This window comes from Galeopterus variegatus, unplaced genomic scaffold (genome assembly GCF_000696425.1).
Source record: "Galeopterus variegatus unplaced genomic scaffold, G_variegatus-3.0.2 Scaffold22, whole genome shotgun sequence".
Classification (NCBI taxonomy): Eukaryota; Metazoa; Chordata; class Mammalia; order Dermoptera; family Cynocephalidae; genus Galeopterus; species Galeopterus variegatus.
The window spans coordinates 1,455,527-1,475,390 of NW_007726133.1; the positions used below are offsets into that span (position 1 = coordinate 1,455,527).

At 35.4% G+C, this 19,864-nt stretch overlaps 1 protein-coding gene across 1 annotated transcript in view; it reads left to right on the forward strand.

The window, feature by feature from the left end:
* The window catches only part of LOC103586906 (cortactin-binding protein 2-like), an 80,440-nt gene that overhangs the window by 43,057 nt on the left and 17,519 nt on the right, over positions 1 to 19,864 (forward strand). The window contains exon 2 of the mRNA XM_008568259.1: positions 14,475 to 14,699. Coding sequence (XP_008566481.1) covers positions 14,475 to 14,699 — 225 coding nt within the window. The remainder of the gene's footprint in view (positions 1 to 14,474; positions 14,700 to 19,864) is intronic.

A 19,864-nucleotide genomic window follows, 5' to 3' on the forward strand; every position in this document is an offset into this window, starting at 1 on the left:
GCCATGCAACCGTAGGCCCTTATGCTCTCGGTGCCTCAGTTTTCTTATCTGTACAATGAGCTTAATGCTATCTATCTCATACGGTTGTTATGAGAACTTAAAATGCATCAGCAGAATTAAAACATGTATTAGAAGTACTAGAGACAAATCAATGCCATGAAAAGTTGAATCAGTGACAAACTTAAGATCTTCCAGAATCCAGAGGAAGGGATTAAGTTTCTAGAGTAGAAATAAAGATACATGTATGTATAAAATAAAGAATGGAGATCCTCCAGGAGAAAAATTGATGTTCCTCAAAAAGACCAGAACAAATGGAATAAATGCTATAACCATGATGTAGCAGAATCTTTGGATTAAAGAGGTTATATGCCAGGAAGATACCAGCCAACACCAAGAATAATCTTAAACGTTACTTATTTATTTTAAGGTTAGAAAGAATTGGTTTAATCAGACAAAAACAGAAGGCTCACTGAAAGAAAGAAAAATGCACCTTCCCTTCTAGTTGCTCCTATGCACTATTGAATAAAAGAGGTGATGAAATAATATTTAGTGTTGAGATACCACCTAAGGATGGTTTTACCAAAGTGGAGTACATAAGAAGGAAATAGAAATCATCCTCATACTGGCAAAGATAGGAAGTATGCCGATCCAAAAACTGCTTGAAAAAGAAATGACCTAAGGATTTATCTAGTTGGAAATAAAGAAATTAAGTGTGGAAATAATGGTGTAAAAGGGTAAAGAGGAGCAAGAAATTTGTTACTAGTTCTTATCCTTGGCCGTGATATGAAAGTACTTACAATCTTTATGGACTTACCAATTGAGTGTTGGGCCAATTTTGAATGTTTGCAGGGTTACCCAGGTGATTCTGATGAGCAGCTGGGATTGAGACCTACTGCTTTAGCAATTTAAATCAAGATAAATGCAAGAGTACTTCAAAAGTTTATGGAAAGATTTCTATTATCTTTTAATTCTATTTTTCCAAGAATTTTTCAAAGTACCCTCATATATATACAGAAAATTAGGAAAGTAAGGATATTACCAAAGATATATAAAAAGATTTCTTTTGTTCTGAAATTTATGCAAATTCATTTGAACATAAAAAAGTTTTGTGAAATATAGAAGCAAACTTTAATAAATGAAGAGACAGAAGATGTTTTTCATTGTCAGAACTTCATTTTATGAAAAAGTCTTCTTCCCTCAAATGTATCTCTAGCTTATACATAATTTCAGTCAAATTTATAATTACTTGTTTTTAGAAGTTGATACAATAAATCTAAATTTCATCTAGAAGAATAAACTGGTAGTATAGCAAGGAAATTTTTAGAAATGGATATTGTGAGGAAGGCTTGTCCTACTGGTTGGCAGCACTTAATATGAATTCAAACATTTATATTGGTAAATTAGAAAGATTCAAAACAGACCCAGAATTACAGAGAAAATACAATTCAAAATAAAAGGAACAGTTCATCACAAAGTCATAAATATAAATGCTAATGTGGCTAGTCACAGAGCTTCAACATATGTGAGGCAAAAATGGGCAGAATCAAAGGGAGAATAGACAGTTTTATAACTATAGTAGTAGCTGATTGAACAACTAAAAAAAAACTCAGTAAAAACATAGAAAATATGAATAAAACTATCAGCCATCTTCATTAATTGTCATTTGTAGAATGTTAGATCAAATAACTGCAGAAAAAACACTTCATCAAGTGCATGTGATACATTTGCTGGGTCATAAAACAAGTCTTAATTTAAACAGATCAAAATAATATAGGCTATATTCATTGACCTCAACAGAATTAAATGAGAAATTAATCATAATTAGCTGTATAGGAAAACTCCAAATACCTGGGAATCTTTGAAAAAAAATCTCTAGAATTCACATGTCAAAGGCCAAATGGAAAGGAAATTAAAAAATAATTTGAACTGAATGGCAGCAAATGTATAACATGTCAAAACATTTAAGATGCAACTGAAACAATGGTTAGAGGGAAACTGAGAACTTGGAATGCTTATATCAAAAAGGTGAAATTGATGACCTAATGATCTACTTTAGGAGATGACAAAAAGGAGAGGAAAGTAGATACAAAGTAGAAGGGGAAAAAAATTCTGTTAAGGAGCAGCAATCAATGAGATACAAAATAGACAACAGGAAAAAATTAATGAAGTCAAAACCTGGCTCATTGGAAAGATCAACAAAATTGACATACTCCAAGCTAGAGTGAACAAGAATAAAAGGATACAAATCACCAACATTAAGAATGAAAAAAGGGATTATTGTTACAGATCCTACAGACATTAAAAGGATACTAAGTGAATCCTTTGAACAACTTTGACAACCAAGATGAAATGGGCAAATTTCTTGTAAAAATACAACTTACAAAATTGAAACAAGATAAAATTAAAAATCCAAATACTCTTATACCTATTTAAAAATTGAATTCATTATCAAAAACCTTTCCCAAAAGAAAACTCCAGATGGTTTCACTAGTGAATTCTATCAAATACTCAAAAAAAAAAAAAAAAGAAAAATAATAGTATACATAAATCTTTTCAGAAAACACAGAAGGGTCATCATTGCCCAACTCATTTTATGAGGTCAGCCGGACTCTAATCCCAAAACTGACACAGATATTAAAAAAGAAAAAAATGACAGACCAATATCCCTCAAAAATATAGATGCAAAAATCCTAAACAAAATATTAGCAGATTGAATTCCAAAGAATAGTACATCATAAACAAATTGAATTCATCAAACTATAATTCACCATATTAACAGGATAAAAGGGAAAAACAATATGTTCTTTATTGATAGGTGCAGAAAAATATTTGAAAATTTTCAACAGCAAACCAAGAATAGTAGAGAACTTCAAAGTGATAAAGGGGGCAGATACAGAAAAAATACACTGAAAAATAATGATAATAATAATAATAGAGGGATGCAATTTAGTTTTTCACTATTGAGGTCAGGAATAAGGCAGGATTACCTGCTTGTACCACTTCTGTTCAACATTGTGCTGGAAGGCCTAGTCATTGCACTGTGGGAATACAGAGAAATAAAGGCATAAAGAAGTAAAAACTGTGACATTTGTAGGTATTATAGCTTACATATAAATCCTGGGGAGGGAATCTTCTAACATAGCTACTAAAACTAATAAATGGATTTATCAAATTTGCAGAATATGAAATTAGTCTTTACAAATCATATATGCTAGTAGAAAAATAGAGTGAAACTTAAAAATTTCTTTTTCAGTTGCACCAAAACACATGCGATTCCTCGGAATAAACCTAACAAAAGATATCCAAGACAAGGCTTCTATGCTGAAAACAATGAAAAGAAAATTGCTGACAGAATATAGAGAAGATTTACCCAAACTGGATCAAATTTCAGGAGGCCTTTTTATAGAAATTTACAGTCTGATTCTAAAATTTGTGAAAAAGCAAAGATTCTGGAATACCAAAAGCAATTTTTAAAAAGAAGAAATTTGAAGGACTTAACCTGCCTGATTTCAAGACTTATTATAAAGCAAAAAAAAAAAAAAAAAAAACACACACACACATACACATCAATGGAATGCAATAAAGAATCCAGAAATAGATTCACACGTGGCCAGTTGATTTTCAACGAAGGCATAAAAAAAAAAAAAAGAAAAGAAATTCAGTGGGGGAAAAATAGTGTTTTCCACAAGTGATTGAAAACTGGATCTGTATAATCCAGTATATGCAAGGAATGCAATAAAGAATCCAGAAATAGATTCACACGTGGCCAGTTGATTTTCAACGAAGGCATAAAAAAAAAAAAAAGAAAAGAAATTCAGTGGGGGAAAAATAGTGTTTTCCACAAGTGATTGAAAACTGGATCTGTATAATCCAGTATATGCAAAAAGTGAACATAACCCCTTTTTTTCCCAACACAATACACAAATGTTACCTCGAGGTGAATCATGGACTTGAATATAAAACCTAAATACATAAAACTTCCAGGAAAAAATCTTCAGACTTCAAATTAGGCAGTGGTTTCTTAGAACACAAAAAACATGAAGAATAAAAGAAAAAAAAATAGATTTCATCAAAAGTAAGAACATACTCTGTTCAATACATACAGTTAAAAAAAGAAAAGACAATCCATAGACTTGGAGAAACTATTAATAACACATATTTTGACAAAGGACTTGTGTCCGGAATATGAGGGTACTTCAGAAAGTTTGTGGGAAAATTGAATGAAAAGATGATATGAATCTTCCCATGAATGTTTTGAAGACCCCTTGTATATCTTAAAACTGATCAAATTTTGCACTTTATTCAGTTTATATACTTCAGTTATACCTCAAAGTTATAAATACTTAATATGATGACATGTTAAGTCAGGAATGGATTCTTCACCAAAGGTTCTGCGATAGTGCTGACAAAATAGGCACTTTAAATTACACCAGGTACCAAAACAAATTTCAGGTAAATTCATGACTAAAATGTAAAATATAAAATTTAGAAAAGTGCTAGAAGAACATAGAGATGAGTATTTTATCAGTTCTCAGGACATGAAAGACCTTCGTAAGCATAAAGGAAATGACTGACAGAGCTAAAACTTTTTCTTGACAGCACCACAAACAAAATTTGAAAGGCAAATGTCAGATTGGGGAAAATACTCAAAATGTTTGATTGGCAGCAGTTTGACAGGTTATGTAACATGTAGATCTTCATAAATCATTAAAGTAAAACTGTAGTTGAAAAACGAGCAAACATTTAAGAGCATATAATAAATTATTGCTTATTAGAGATCCAAAGCACTATTGTACACCAATAGAACTTATTTTACCAGTGTAGCTGTAATTTTATGTTCATTAATTCCACATGTGAGTAAAGACAATGCAGTATTTCTCTTTCTGTGCCTGGCTTATTAAATTATTTTCTCCAAGCTCCTCCATGCTGCTGTAAATGTCAGAATTTCATTCTTTTTTATGGCTGAGTAGTAGTCCATTGTGTGTATGTAACCACATTTTCTTTATCCAGTCATCTATTGATGGACATTTAGGTTGGTTCCATATCTTGGCTATTGTGAAGAGAGCTGCGATAAACATAGGAGTGCAGTACCTTCGACACGATGATTTCCATTCCTTTGGGTATATGCCCAGTAGCTGGATTGCTGGATCATATGGTAGTTCTATCTCTAGTTGTCTGAGAAACCTCCATACTGTTTTTCATAATGGCTGTACTAATTTGCAGTCCCACCAACAATATTCCCCTTGCCTGCATGGCTAAAAGAGAGGAGCTTAAATGCTCTTATCACAAAGAAACGATAAATTTTCATGATGTTGAATGTGCTTACTACCCTGATTTGATCACTACACATTGTATACATGTATTAAATATAACTCTATACCCCATAAATATGAGCAATCAATATGTTTCAATTAATTTTTTTTAAATGAGCAAACAATAGCATATATCTCCGGATCTAGATGAGAAATAAAAACATGACATTTAACTAAAATCTAATTAATGAAAATGTCAACTAAAATAGCAGTGGGATGTCATTTTGTCTTTCAAATAAGCAAAGATTATATGAAATGATAATGGCCAGAGTAGGCTAATGTGTGAGAAAATAGTCAATCCTATACTACTGGTGGTAGCATAAATTGGCAAAATCTCCGTGAAGAGGAATTTGGTAGTACATTTCAAAAGTTTTGAAAATGTTTTTATCCTTCAGTCCAATAATACTACCTCTATGGATTTACCCTAATAAATAAAGTATTTACATACAGGTTTGTTGGAACACTTGAAAACAAAGTAAATGATAAACAATAGAAGATTTTTTTAATGTTAGGATTTGTTTATGGAATACTATTAAAAATATTGATATAGGGCCGGCCCGGTGGCGCACTGGATAGTGCGCCGCTTGGGAAGCGCGGCGGCGCTCCCGCCCGAGGGTTCGGATCCCACATACAGACCGGTTCCCGCTCACTGGCTGAGCAAGGCGCGGGAGCAACACCGAGGGTTGCGATCCCGTTGCCGGTCCCGGTCCGGTACGGGGGCAACACTGAGGGTTGCGATCTGTTGCTGGACACGGAAAAAGACAAAAAAAAAAAAAAAAAAAAAATTGATATAGATTATTTATTGAAATGGGAAATACTAAGCAAATTGAATGCGAAAGGCCACTTTCCCAGTCACTGAAGTCCTTGATAACTAATATATACTTGGAAAACATAACTTGAAGAATATAAGACAAACCTAACGGCAGCTACCTTCCTATGATTGAATTACGGATGATTGTTTATTTTTTTTTCTTTTTCTTTTTATCAGTATTTTCCAAGTTTTCAGTGAACGTGTGTTATTTTAATTAAAAACAAAATAGTTTAAACATGCTTGTAGATTTGAATAAGTGTAAATTTAGTTTTTTTTGTTGTTGTTAATCTTGAATAATAGTTCCTCTTTCATGAAATTAAAAATCATTTTGTTCTTCAATATGAAAGGCCCATTTATAATTATACTCATAGGGAGTGATTAATCCCAATAACAGAAACCATTAGCTCTATCAACCTTATATAAGTAACTGGTATGTATGGAGTATTCTGATTATAGCTCTTTAAGTTACAAAGATATAAAAGGCATGGTTTTAACTGTCTAGTAGAAGTGACAATATACCTAATGGCAGTGACACAGTGCCCAAGGCAGAGATGGCAGGTCAGTTCATCTGTGTTCGAGTTCTGATTGATAGGTGGTGGCTGCCTGGAGTGATGTATTTAGACACATTTTGGGGCCGTATGTGGATTCAGCTTAAAGTGCACTGGTGATAATGTCCAATCTGGGCAAGAGAACAGAACAGTGTAGCATTTGTTTGCCATTCTTCACCTAGTTAGGGAATGAAGGTATCTCATTTCTGCAGTTGAGCATGGCCGCGTATCTGGTGGAGGTGAGTGCTGATGAATGTGTGCGAGGTGGTAAGTGGCATGCCAGGTCAGAAGTGATGGGAGGCTTCAGATAGGATAGAGCTTACTTCTGGCTTGGACTTCTGTGAAACCAAGCCATTTCATGGATTCTGTTTAATCAACACTTCTGAGAGATAATTGGTAGCTTATTGAATTATGCCTTCCAGATAGATTTTAGTCTCAGGAACCAAATAAATGAAGTCTTAATGTGTGATTCATAATATGTATTATGTATATTTCTCACATGACAATTTCCACACATCCAGTTTATGATGTCCGTGAGCAGGTAGGATGTTGTTGGTGGCAAAAGGTGGGAGGGGGGAGGAAGGAAGGTAGACTTGCCTCTTCTCTGGCATACCCCAGCATTGCATAGTAGATCACATGATGCCATGGCACTCCCCTTCGCTGCTGTGGTCCATGTTATGTCTTTACACATATAGGCAATGTTTGAGATGTAGTCACTGAAATGAGTGCTTCCGATTCTTTTGGCACTTAAGTCATAATTCCGGAAGTTATTTTTGCTAATGAATTTCCAGGGCTTTCTCTTCATCAAAGGGCAGTGACTTTCCTTCTCTGGGAGACTGCGTAACTTTTATATTGCTGTTCTACTCTGCAGTCCACCTGACTGCTCCGTGTGTGTGTGTGTGTGTGTGTGTGTGTGTGTGTGTGTGTGTGTGTGTGTGTGTGTGAATGTGAATGTGTAAACTCACCCCCATGCTATTCCACCTGTTAGAGTGAGAATGAGTTTCTGAGGACCATGGCTTACCTTTGGTTTTCGATTTCCTATAATTTACAAGTAGGATTTCCCTGCTTTCCTCTTAGAAGTGCTCTTACTGTTAGTTTTATTTAATTTCGGTCTACTTGAACTTCTTACCACAAAGATAGAGATTTAGGGCTAGATAGATAAATTAAATTTTTATGTTGGCTGTTTGAAAAACGTATTTTTCATTCCACTTGGTTTTGAATCAATATATTTCAGGGTTTGAGAGGAATGTAACAGTTTAGAAGCCAAGGACCTTCCTGACTTTCGAGATCCTGCGTTACATTTCTACTGCATGTTCTTTCAGCCTGTGCTTGAAACACAAGCTGGAGCCAGCGATCTCACTCCCGTCCAATGCAACTCATTGTATCTTTGGAACAGCTTTGACTCTTAAAAATCCTTTCTTATATTGGCTATAATCCTGTACCTTGGGAATCATGGAAATAAATCATCAAGTACCTCTTAAAACATGGAATGCCTTCAGGTATTGAAAGAGCACCATCATGCCTCTGTCTTCTCTTTTAAGCATCCCTAGTTCCTTCTGCTCTTTCTCTTCAGTTTTGTCTTCAGATCCTTTTGCAATTGATCATTCTCTAAATACTTCTGCCAGAAGTGAGCCCAGGAGTTCAGACGTTGTCCAGTTCTGACATCTGTTTCCTATTGATTAATGAAGCTAGAGTTGAGTTGCCGGCTTGGGGATGGGGCAGTGTCCATTTCATCGTTCACGCCTCTCAGTGAAGCCCCTCAGTGTTTTTCATACCTGCTTCTGTGTTTGCACTCAAGAACTGGCACATTTTTATCCCTGCGTAAGTTCATCTTGTCAGATCGGACTCATCATTTCATCCATCCCTTGTGGCTTTGTATCGTTGGCACCCAAGACACTGACAGCTGTGTTGAACAGGCTAGAGCTGAGGACAGGACAGCATTCCTCAGCAGACGTTTTGTGGTTATATCTGTACTGATGCTAGTTTTTTGTTGTTTTTTAAATTTTTTGGTACTCAGTGGTTTAGAAAAAGCATATTTGAAAACTACTTTTATTGTTGAACTGTATTGTACACTTAAATGATATATTCTATGAAGAATTTTGGAAAAAACCTGTTTAAGTCTAATTGAATCATGTTAGCATATGGTAGTAATGATGGAAGTACATTTGTACATATAGAGCATATAGAAACCTCAACTTCTTAGATCATTGTCATATTTTTTTCTTTTTTTGAATTTCATTTCTTTGTACTGGTTTGAATACTTCTGTAAACAATACTTATTTGAAGCCTTTCCTAGTTTTTCAAGTACTCTAGCCATAATTATCTGTTAGTGCTTAAAGTATAGGCTTTACAGTAAGACTGCCTAGGTTTGATACCAGCTCCTGTTGAAGTGACCTTGGGCAAGTAAGTTAATCTTTCTAAGCTTTCAGTCGGTTTGTCTATAAAATGTGAAAAAATAATGGCCATCTCCTGGGTTTATCGTTAGGACATAATGACTATAAAGCACCTAACAATAAATAATAAACTCTCAATAAAAGTTATCTTTTATTAGTATTTTTTAATTGTTACAGAATCATGCCAGCTTTTCATAAGATAAAATTGTAAGTTTATCAATGTGTTTTAAAATTAATCAGTGGTATGTTTTGTAGTGTTTTAGTTATGACTCACAGTGCAAGTTTTGGTTTCTTTTTCTAGGATTACATGCTATAGGAAAAGTTGGGTATTTTAAGTGTCCTTTCTTTTATTCCTACTAATCATGTCCAAACTAGATCAATTGTTTGTATTGAACAATGAAGGCTAAAATAGGAACTCTGTATATGTTAAATCCTCTAGTAATAAAGATCATGTTTTTACTTCTTGCTTGTGACTTTCTCAACAAAATTTTATGAAATTTCAGATTCTGATGAAATTATATTTTTATTCATCAGTGTGGCTAGGTTTAGAGTTCCTTTAAGAATCTGTTTTTATAATTATAGTTAGTCTGTGTCTTCATAATAACTCATTTCCCTGAAATACATTTCATTCTCAAATAATTCTGATGCATAAACCAAGAAGTTCAGATCTTCCTTTGTAGAGAAAGGCCTTCTCATACCCAGCATGATAAACATTTCAAGTGTTTACTGTTACATGGTCTTGTTATATATTATAGCATGTCTATATTATTGATCTTCCCTTATTAAAAATAATGCACATTAAAAATAAGTACTCTGTTATGAAGTAAGATGTCCTAAGAAAGGCTAACTGTTTACAAGAATGTCATGGAGAGTTCTTGAATCTTTCTTGGGAATCCCTGGTTCTGTCTTGGGCAGTGGGTGAACTGATCCTTAGTCATCATTTTCTCTATAATTAGTTCTGCATAGAGGAATCCAACATTGGCTTAACTTCCTCTCCAGGTTCCTGGAAAAAGTGTGCCCTAGAGAAGAGACTTGACTTCCTCCAATGGGGAAACGTGGTCTGAGCTCTTTCCTCAGGTAGCTCTGGACTACATATTCTGTTTCCCCGAATCTGTTAGATGCTACCTTTATCCCTCCAACAAGTATGATATGTACCTGTTGTGTGCCCTAGGGTGGGTTGGAAGGATGTCAGTTAAATAAACGTGTCCCTACTTGAAAGGAGCTTAAAGCAAAATGTTTAGGGGAAGACATAGCCCACCTAGTCTCAAAGTAACTGGACTTTTCCCATGAATCAGAGTTTACAAACTGGGTGTCCTGCTGGCCAAACTTGGCCTGCCAGTTATATTTTGTTTGATTGACAAAGTGTTGTAATTTTTAAAAAACTTGAATGCCCTTTGTTAGACCATATCATTTCTAGTTGACCAAAAGTCTACCATTTGATATTGATGTGTAGCATGCCAAGTACAAGGGTATTTCAGCAAGTTCATGAAAAGATTTGTATTATCTTTCAATTCTGTTTTTCCATGAACTTTTAAAGTGCCCTCATATACACATTGATGTTGGCTGCCTGGCCCCTGCAGGCACTTGACTGTGCCACCACTGCCTAGCATCCTAGTTTCGTGGAGCCTGGTTGTTGGATCTTGAAATTTCCAAGTCACTGAAAGTTCCCAGATATATAATTGGATCTCCTATGTGTTCTCTTCCTCCAGCTGGGAAAACGCATCCACTTGGGATGAGATATGTTGATACAATAGGAAAGTAAATTTGTATTTCTCTCTGGTAAAAACCAATGAAAAAAACATATGGATATATTTTATTCTAGTACTAAATATATAAAGATTTTTAAAAACCAGTTGTTAGTGGAAAATTTGTTATATCTCATGTCATGAATTCCAAATGAAGAGTTCATTTTAGCATCTTTTCTTCATGTCATATTCTTCTTTAATCTGTGACTTTTAACCATGGAATCAAGATGGGCAAATGCATTCTCATTTATGAGCCTGACAGAAAGCTGTAGATCAAAGGAGAATACTTTACATCTTAAAATTACTTATTTCTAGAAACCCTGCTTATAGTTGTAAGACAAGGAAATAAAAAATACATGTTGAATATATGTAACATACATAAATACATTTGTATACGGTCATAGAATAAAATTATTGCCTGACATCTCTGAAAACAATAAACATGAGTCCATAGGTAAAATTAACAGTGTTAATGGATTACATGTGGTCTTTGACAGTTATTTTACCTGAGGTTTTCATGCTTTTAGGAACTTAAAAAAAAATGAAATCAGGTTGTCTTCAAAAACAAATGATGCAACTCTATTTCCCTCATTTTGAAAATTAAAGATATCAGGGACATAGTTGCATGGGTAGTTAGCAACAGGTACAGAGCCACTGTTTCTATCCTTAAAGGAATCTAATGTATCTATTTTGAACTTCATAGTAAAGGTTAAATTTCCTATATTTTCAAAGCAAATTAATTGGCAGTTTTGTGTTTATGATCCTGCATACATGTAATTATACATTTTCAAAAGAAACAAAAGTTTGCCCACATTTAACAACGTCACATTGTGACTGTCAGTTAAAGCTAGTAATTTTAAAGCAAAACCAAACACAACAAAAATACATACACACACAAACTATTTCATACTAGTGAAAAAAAAATTGCTATAAAATATTTTCAGACCATAAATCTATTGGGCAGAATTGGAAATGTGTCCATGATATATGTATTTACCTCTTATACAAAAATTAATTTTAACCTATTTCTCAAAAGTTCACTCTGACTTAAGAATAACCTGTGTGTTAAGAAATGACTTGAGTTAGTGTTACAAGTATTGTACATCATAAAATATGTTGGATGGGTAATTATTAATGTGTTGTTAAAATGTAAGTTTCAGCAGAGAACCCACAGCGATAAATATCAGATATTAAAGCGGGACCAAGGTGCAAATTTTCAGAAGAAATATTTGAAATCTTGCTTTGATTTTTAAACCTCTTACTGACATTGAGGGTATAAAAGGATCTAGTTGTTGGAGGTTAAGGAGAAAAGTTTTTATCAAAGAGTGTGTCTCTGCTGAGAATTGTGCTGTGAGTCCTGCCCTACCCAGTTGCTTCTCCCTTCATCTCAAGTCAAGAGAAAAGGGCTTCAGGGAGACTATTTAATAACTAAATAGGTTTCTCCTGCAGATCGTGGTGGGCTGAGTGGAGATGCCTGAACAAGCAGCCATCCTGTTTAAGTAAAGGAGGTGGAGGCAGTGGTCATCCTGGGGAGACTCCCAACTTGTTTAGATAAAGATCCATGAGTGTTTCCTATAGACCAGGTTGTGCTGTGGGCATCAAAGAGTAGAAATGAGATAGATTCAGATACTATTTAATAGGGAAGTTTGGAGAGAATCTGAGACCTCAACCAAAAAATGTGGATTCCAAATGCTGCACAAGGAATGTATGCAGCGCTGGCTCCACGGGCATGCAACCTGTGCAGTTGCAAAGGCCGTGCGCTTAGAAGGGCCCATGCTTGGTTGAACGCTGTGCTGTTGCCATCATGAAATTCTTAATAATGTTTTAACAAAGAGCCTCACATTTTCATTTTGTGATGGGTTCTCCTGATTATGTAGCCTGTCCTAAATTTATGACCTACATTGAGGAAACTGTAGAGGAAGGGGCCACAGCAGTGGAAGAGGGGAGTGGTCCTCTAAAGAAGTCACTGGGCACTTCATGGGAAAAGAGGAGTCTTTAAATATTGGTCACAGTCAGCTGGTAAAGCTAGCTGACCAACTGAACCAGTCAGTAGAACATTCCTGCTCCTCTCACCTCCTCTTCATAATCCACCTCCAGCCCCTTTCAACCCACAGGGAACTGAAATAGCTTAGAAAGGGAGGAGAAGGTTTTGCTAAAAGGGGAGAGGTTGTTTTCTACACCCCCTAGCCAGGTATTGCTCAGATGCTCGCTGGGGAAGAAAAGCTGCCCTATTCTAATAGCCAAATTGAGACTCCTTTATGACATGAAGTGACTATAGGACTTTTATTAAACAAAAGTGATGGTTAAAACCATGGAGCTATATCTAAGTTTTCATCCAGAGGTGGAGGAACAACTACTACATTGAATAAATATTGAGAGAAAAGTGAAAGGACAAAATGAAATTGCTTTTGAAATTGTATCTCTAAAATAATACTTATTCAGTATATTGATTACATAATTGAATTTGGAAAATCTTGAAACACCAAATGCTTTTAACTCAAACCTTGTGTCTTTTAGATTTAAAGTGATCTTTTGAAAGCTCGCTTAAATTTAATGAGGAAACTGGACTTTTTGTAAATTTTGTTTTTTAAACTAATTTGGTAATAGGAAAAGAAATGTTAGATTTTCCCCATTTGTCATAGCACTTCTGTTTATCTAGCTGTTGGCTTGCTGACAGTGGTCTAAAAATGGAAAAGTTTAGTTGTTCAATGCAATTGCCTTTAAAGTGAAGAACCGCATGTAATATTTCCTTAGAAACATGTTTACCATTTTGGACTTAATTTATTATAATTTAGGTTTTCCACCGGCAGTGACACAGAATAATTTTTTTTCTAGTGTCTATTCCAAAATGACCTGAGTTAGGAAAATGTTGCTAGTTTTCAATATGTTTCTACTGCTATTTTCCATTTTATGCAAAGACTGTTGGCTAATTATAGAAAATTGCATTTGGTGCTCATTACATGGGTGTGAAATTAACTTTGTCACTGATGGGCTGACATTTAGAATAAAATGAGGTTGTGTTCTTTCCTGGGATTCTGTGAACTATATTTTAATGCCCTTCAATGATGAGAAAGTTGCATTTTCTTAAATTTTTTGAAGGCTTTTGTGGTTGGCCAGACTTTATAAAAGATGAATATTGTGATTTTCTTGCAGAAAAAAATTCACAAACCATTTCATTCTTTATCAGATGTCCTTGTAATTTCTTTCTGGCTATATGAAAGTTGTAGGGGATTTATTTTTCGTGGCTTAATCTGATAATTAGGATTTCAAATATAAGTTCTATCAATAGAGACATAATTATGTTTATTTTTGAACTTTTGCTAAAAGTGACTTTAGTTGTTAATAATTCTGATTTTACTTTAAATTAGAAGAGACTACACCTAAAGTTCAGATTCTTGAGGTAGTAGAGCATCATAGGAAAAACTGCATTTACATCATGTGTAATGTAAAAGAATATTCTTAAGAAAATTTGAAAGCAGACAGAATGGCATGCCAGGCTAGTCAGAGATTGGGGGTTACATTCCCTCTCGTTCACCACTCTGACATTGTAAGCCATTACTCACAGCAGTTGTGAATACCATTTGGAAAAGTAATCACAAAACCTTATAAATATGTCTGTATATTTTCACTTCTTTCTTCAATGCATTCCTCTAATTTTCTTCTAGGCTCGCAGGAAGGAGGTATTTATCCAGGAACGGTATGGGAGATTCAATCTAAATGACCCATTCTTGGCACTCCAGAGAGACTATGAAGCAGGTGCTGGTGACAAAGAGAAGAAGCCAGTTTGTACCAACCCCCTCTCCATCCTTGAAGCAGTCATGGCCCACTGCAGAAAAATGCAAGAAAGGATGTCTACACAGCTGGCTGCCGCTGAGAGCAGACAAAAGAAGGTATGGAGGCTTTCAGACAGTCGTTTTCCCCATAACACAATATACAATGAAGAAACCACCTCTGAGGTTGTTTGTTCATTTTAAATGTTTTATTTTCAGCTTAGAAGTGCAAAATGCTGACAGATTCTGGTGTCTCTTTTAAAATGTAACTTAAGGTGTTTAAAATGTAACACAAAATAATACTAAGCCGTGAAGGAATTATGACAAAGAAATTGTTTCCCATGATGGGTACTTTGATACTCTCTTTAAATATGGACTTTTCCCCCCCCTTTTCCTAGTGCCATAAGACATGCTTAGCTGCTAGGTGGTTAATCCAGAAATGCAACCAGGACTCTGATCATATGGTAGCATCGCCAACTTATTTTATCCAGCTCTGTCTAAAATATTTCTTTGCAATTAGAAATTATTTTCTTATTTTATTTTTTACCATTTATTTGGAAAATGAAAATAGCATGAAGAGAACAGAGTGAAAGTTGGCATGGTATATCCAGTCTCACAACATGTCATCTTAAAGTCCTGGTTAGTGTAAACCTCGCCTCTGGAATGTGATGTCTGTGTCACTGCAGACCTCCAGCCTCCTGCTCACATGTGTTTCATTTAAACCAGCCTCCTGTCTCCTCCCCCATCCCCCTCCCAACACACACGTATTTCTTGTACTAGAGTACATGCTTCAAAGAGTACTAAGCTGGATCAAAAAAAAAAAAAAGTGTGATCAGCCATAAGGAAATAGAAGTTTAAATTTTTTCCTTCTGCTATGGCTCCCAGAGTCCCTTTATTAGAAAAGAGAGTGAAGGATTCAGAGAAGCTTATGCTGTCTGCTATGATTAGAATTAAAACTAGTATGTTCTTCCCACCATTATTAAAGCATAAATTAAAATGTTTCTTCTATTAATCCTTTTCAGAGAACTTTTTGTATCTCACACTTAACAACTGGTTGACAACCTGAACACACTATTCTATAAATATTTGTGATATTGTCATTTAATGTGCGTTTTTTCCCATAATTATATCTTTATATTAGCACATGAATGCCAATGTTCTGGTGTAAGTGTTGAATGAAAGCAAACATTTCCCTCAGTATGTTACATGGTAGAAAACTAAAGCACTGAGTAGAATAAAAAAGAATAGACAGCCTTTCATGGATGTGAGGCAAAATCAAACAGTTTTTCTCTGGACTTTGCAAACCCTCTACAAAGCCCTGCAGGCAACCACTGAGATCTCTGGAGGTTTTCAAAAGTACCCACAAACCACATAAGCAAAAGCTAACGTATTTCAGCTGATGTCAGTGAAACTCATTTGTATTTCTTGGATGGGATGGGTTTCAATTATGTTCTTAACATGTCAAATGAGCTATTTCATAATAAATTATTTCTGCTGGATTTTATGCTGCATTATCAAAAATCAAGAAAATTTTTTTTATTTAATAAATAAAACACAGATACTTTCCTAAATTTTCCTTCAGTTCTGCATTTTATTTATTATTTCTCTTTTAGAGGGAAAAAGAAGAAACTCATTTCTGGTTGAATCAAAGATTTTATTATCTAGCTGATTTTTTTTTTAATCAACTTACATCCTGTTTGTTTCTGAATGACTGGGTCATTTCCAACCTGGCTGGGAGTGAAAGGAAGTTGTTTCTGTCCTATGGGTCCTGTGAGGCTAACATAAAATGAGCCAGTGGGTCTGTCTCTCGTGTAGAACGGGAATACAGGAGTCTTTTATGGCCAAATTCATTGGCTGTGTAGTCTCTGTGAAGGGTTGCTCTGACAGGGAATGCTACCTTTGTCCTTAAAGAATATTCTATTCCAGGAGATTATCGTGTGTGAGAAGAGTTACAGATTGTACTCTTACCCAGTACCTTTACTTACAAAGAAAATATCACATCAGCTGATAAAAGCAGAAATACCAAAGTCATCTTTTTTTAACAACAAGATTACCCATCACCTTTAGTCATGAAAGTAAATACTTTAACCAAATGTCTTCAATTCCCTTACATATAGCATAAATTACAGTTTTAGAAATCTAAAAGTAGTAAGAAGAAAAATCCATCATTTTAAATAAATGAGTCCAGTGCTTTAAATCACTGACGGTGCAGAAATCTGGGAAAGCAAGGCCCCGTTATCTACAATTCAAGCATTTATTATCTGACACTGGGCATATCTCTGGTAATTCTAGGACATTTGGCCTGAACGCTGCTCTGGTTGGCTTTTCAAGGCATTCCGAGAAGAGGCTCCATGCTCGTTCATGCGTCGCTTCCTGCTGAGACTACTAATAGGAGGGTTAACTGTCTGGTAATTTGTGTGCCAGGGAAATTTGGGTGAGAGTCAATCTGGCAAATGGACTGAGCCTATAAAACCACTTTGAGTAAGCTAATGAGTAATCATTGTGGGGAATTTTGCCTCTAGTAATCTAATCCCCATTTTGAGCTGGTAACCCAGGGTGGCATGATATTTGGGGTTGGGTTTTTTTTTTAATCTTGTGTATCATCTTTTAATAGAGTTTCTTTTCTAATTTATTTGAACACTAGAGAGGAAGTCTATATATTTTCAAATGTTTTATAAATACTTAGAAAGCATAATTTTGAGCCCTGAAATAAGAAAGACCTTTTGAGGAGAGCCTTTAAAAGTAAGAAGCCAAAATAATAGATAGGAAATTCAGAGGAGCAGCAGCTCTATTCACCAGTGAAAAAACTAAAAAATACCTATGTTTTAGGTGGCATCTCAGGATAGTTAGGTCAGTTGTATGGCAGTAGATGCCTCAGACAGGATTTTTAGAGCAAGTGAAGCCAATGTTCATTGATTTAGGCAGAAAGGTCGTTTATTGACTGGCTTATAGAAATACTAACTGGCTTTCAGCATGGCTGGGAAAACCAGGGGAGCAGCTCTCACTAGCCAGCATCACAGACACATGCTCTCTATAGAACTAGTCCACAGCAGGTGATGTTTCTGCTGATGAGAGCTGGATGCTGCAGCTTAGCCTCTGCCCAGCTGACACCAGACAGCATCACTGTCATCACCACTTGGGATCCTGAGTAGTGCTTCCCCTGGACTTGCTTCTTTGCATCACTGACTTCCTATTGGTGGAAGTGCAGGGCAGGTGTGTGTGATTAGCCCAGCATAGGCCACACGCGCTCTCCCTAGCTACAGGGAAGGCCAGGAAAGCAATTATTGTACATATTTAGCTTCTGCAGGGGAAAATCATAAGGTGGAAGATTCTCCTAACATAGGAAGGCATTTCCAGTCCTAGACAACTGAAGAAATGACAAATGGGTCAGAAAAGAACACATTATTTGCTTTGTTTACTTTTTCCCATATGCCTTTTTCTTCCTATTATGAATAATTGCACTTTATTTTGCCATTTGTATTCAGTGCTACCTCATTACATAATAGTTACCTCGTCACATATAAAATATATTTTAATTTTAAACTACTTTCTAGATTTTCATTCAATAATAATATGGTAGAGAATCATCTATAGTAACATTTTTAGGAAGAGTATTTAGGACATTTTGTACATGAATGCTTATTTTAGCTCATTTCTGATTTTTTTTATAAAATTCATTGTTACATTTCAGAATGCATTTTGATTCCCCAGGAGCATTTCAGAACGATTATTAAGGCTCTGAGCAGAGATTTCAAGGAGAGGGCAGTTTGCCTGATCCTAAATGAGGCAAATCCCTGCTCCCAGGGCTTGCTTTCCCCCTCTTGGAACTCTCGATTAAGGGGAAAGGGCAGACGAGAACTGCAGAGCCCACACTGCTGACTGGTACCTAGAGCCCCTGTGAGATTAAAAAAAGGGAAGAAAACGAAAAAGATCTTTTAATATATGCTATTGTTTTATATTTGTTTACCAGGATTGAGCAAGTGGGCTGGGGTGACCATTTAGAGAAGAGGATGAAAATGCAATGAGTATTAAAAGATTTGGGGAAGCAGTAAGGAATATAGTTAAGTATCACGAGAGTATTTTGTGGTGTGACAAACAAGCACCCTGCTCTCTCATTTTGTAAGTGACCATAATTGCTTTCCTGTTTTCCACTTCGAATTAGAACTAATTGCCTTTCCACTGCTGCTATGCTCCCACCTACATAGTTTTCCCTTTCATTCTGTAAAAACATGTGTTTGGTGCCTCTTCATTCATGGCTCCCAGTCTGGGTGCTATTCTTGGAGCAACCACCCACTTCCTCACTACCAGTGAAGCTGTGTTAGTTCCACACAATCCTCTGCTTTTTGCAAAAGGGTTCAGTGATACTGCTCCGTACAAAATTTCCCTCAGTCCCTACTTGAAATTGGAAAATAATATAACAGTGTCAACTGGAACTCAGTAGTTTATGTATACTGTGGTTCCCTTCTACCTTAGTATGTGGGCCTGCTATATGATCATCTCTTTAAAATTTTTATGAGATCCTAAAATCAAATAAATGGAGTTTACGGAGTTTTGTATTCTTAGTAGTTTCTAATGTGGTTCCCTGTACAAAATAGGCAGTTCAGTAGATATTTTTTCTCCAAAGAGAAAACATTTTAAATGTTGTTTAAAACGTTGCTTGCTTGCAATAATGTACGAACAAACTAATACTCAGATCACTCAAATTTAAATAAGTTTACATTTACTACTAATATGCTAACCGGAACAATCCTTAAAATTTTCTATTGAAAATATTAAAATGAAGCTATTTTATTGATGATAGGAAAAGTCAGTATGGGAGAGAATCAAAGACTCTTGACCAGCAGAAAAATATTTATTATACACACTGGTGGTTTGAGAAACTTACTGGGCTCATAATACTTAGTAATATTATTATTAAATAATATTACTACATCTAAAAATATCTTTTGAACATCTAAAAACCAGAATTATTCCAATATTAATCCACCGTATTAAAATATCAAAAATTATGTGTCATCAATATTTACTTTTTTATTTTTTAGTAGTGAAAGGTACGTTCTTCTTCAGTGCCATTTGGTACCTCTTTCTTTGAGAATCCTGTCGGTTTTCTTTTCCTCACTGCAGTAGTCCTCTCTGGCTTCCTGCGGTATAATACTTTAAGTCTGTAAGTCTCCTGGCGCATTCTCCTCTACCACCTGATTCTCACCCCTCTCTTTAGTTGTCTCTGGATGGGTTTCAGACTTACCTTGTAGGATGAGCCAAAACTTCCTTAATACATAAGGAAG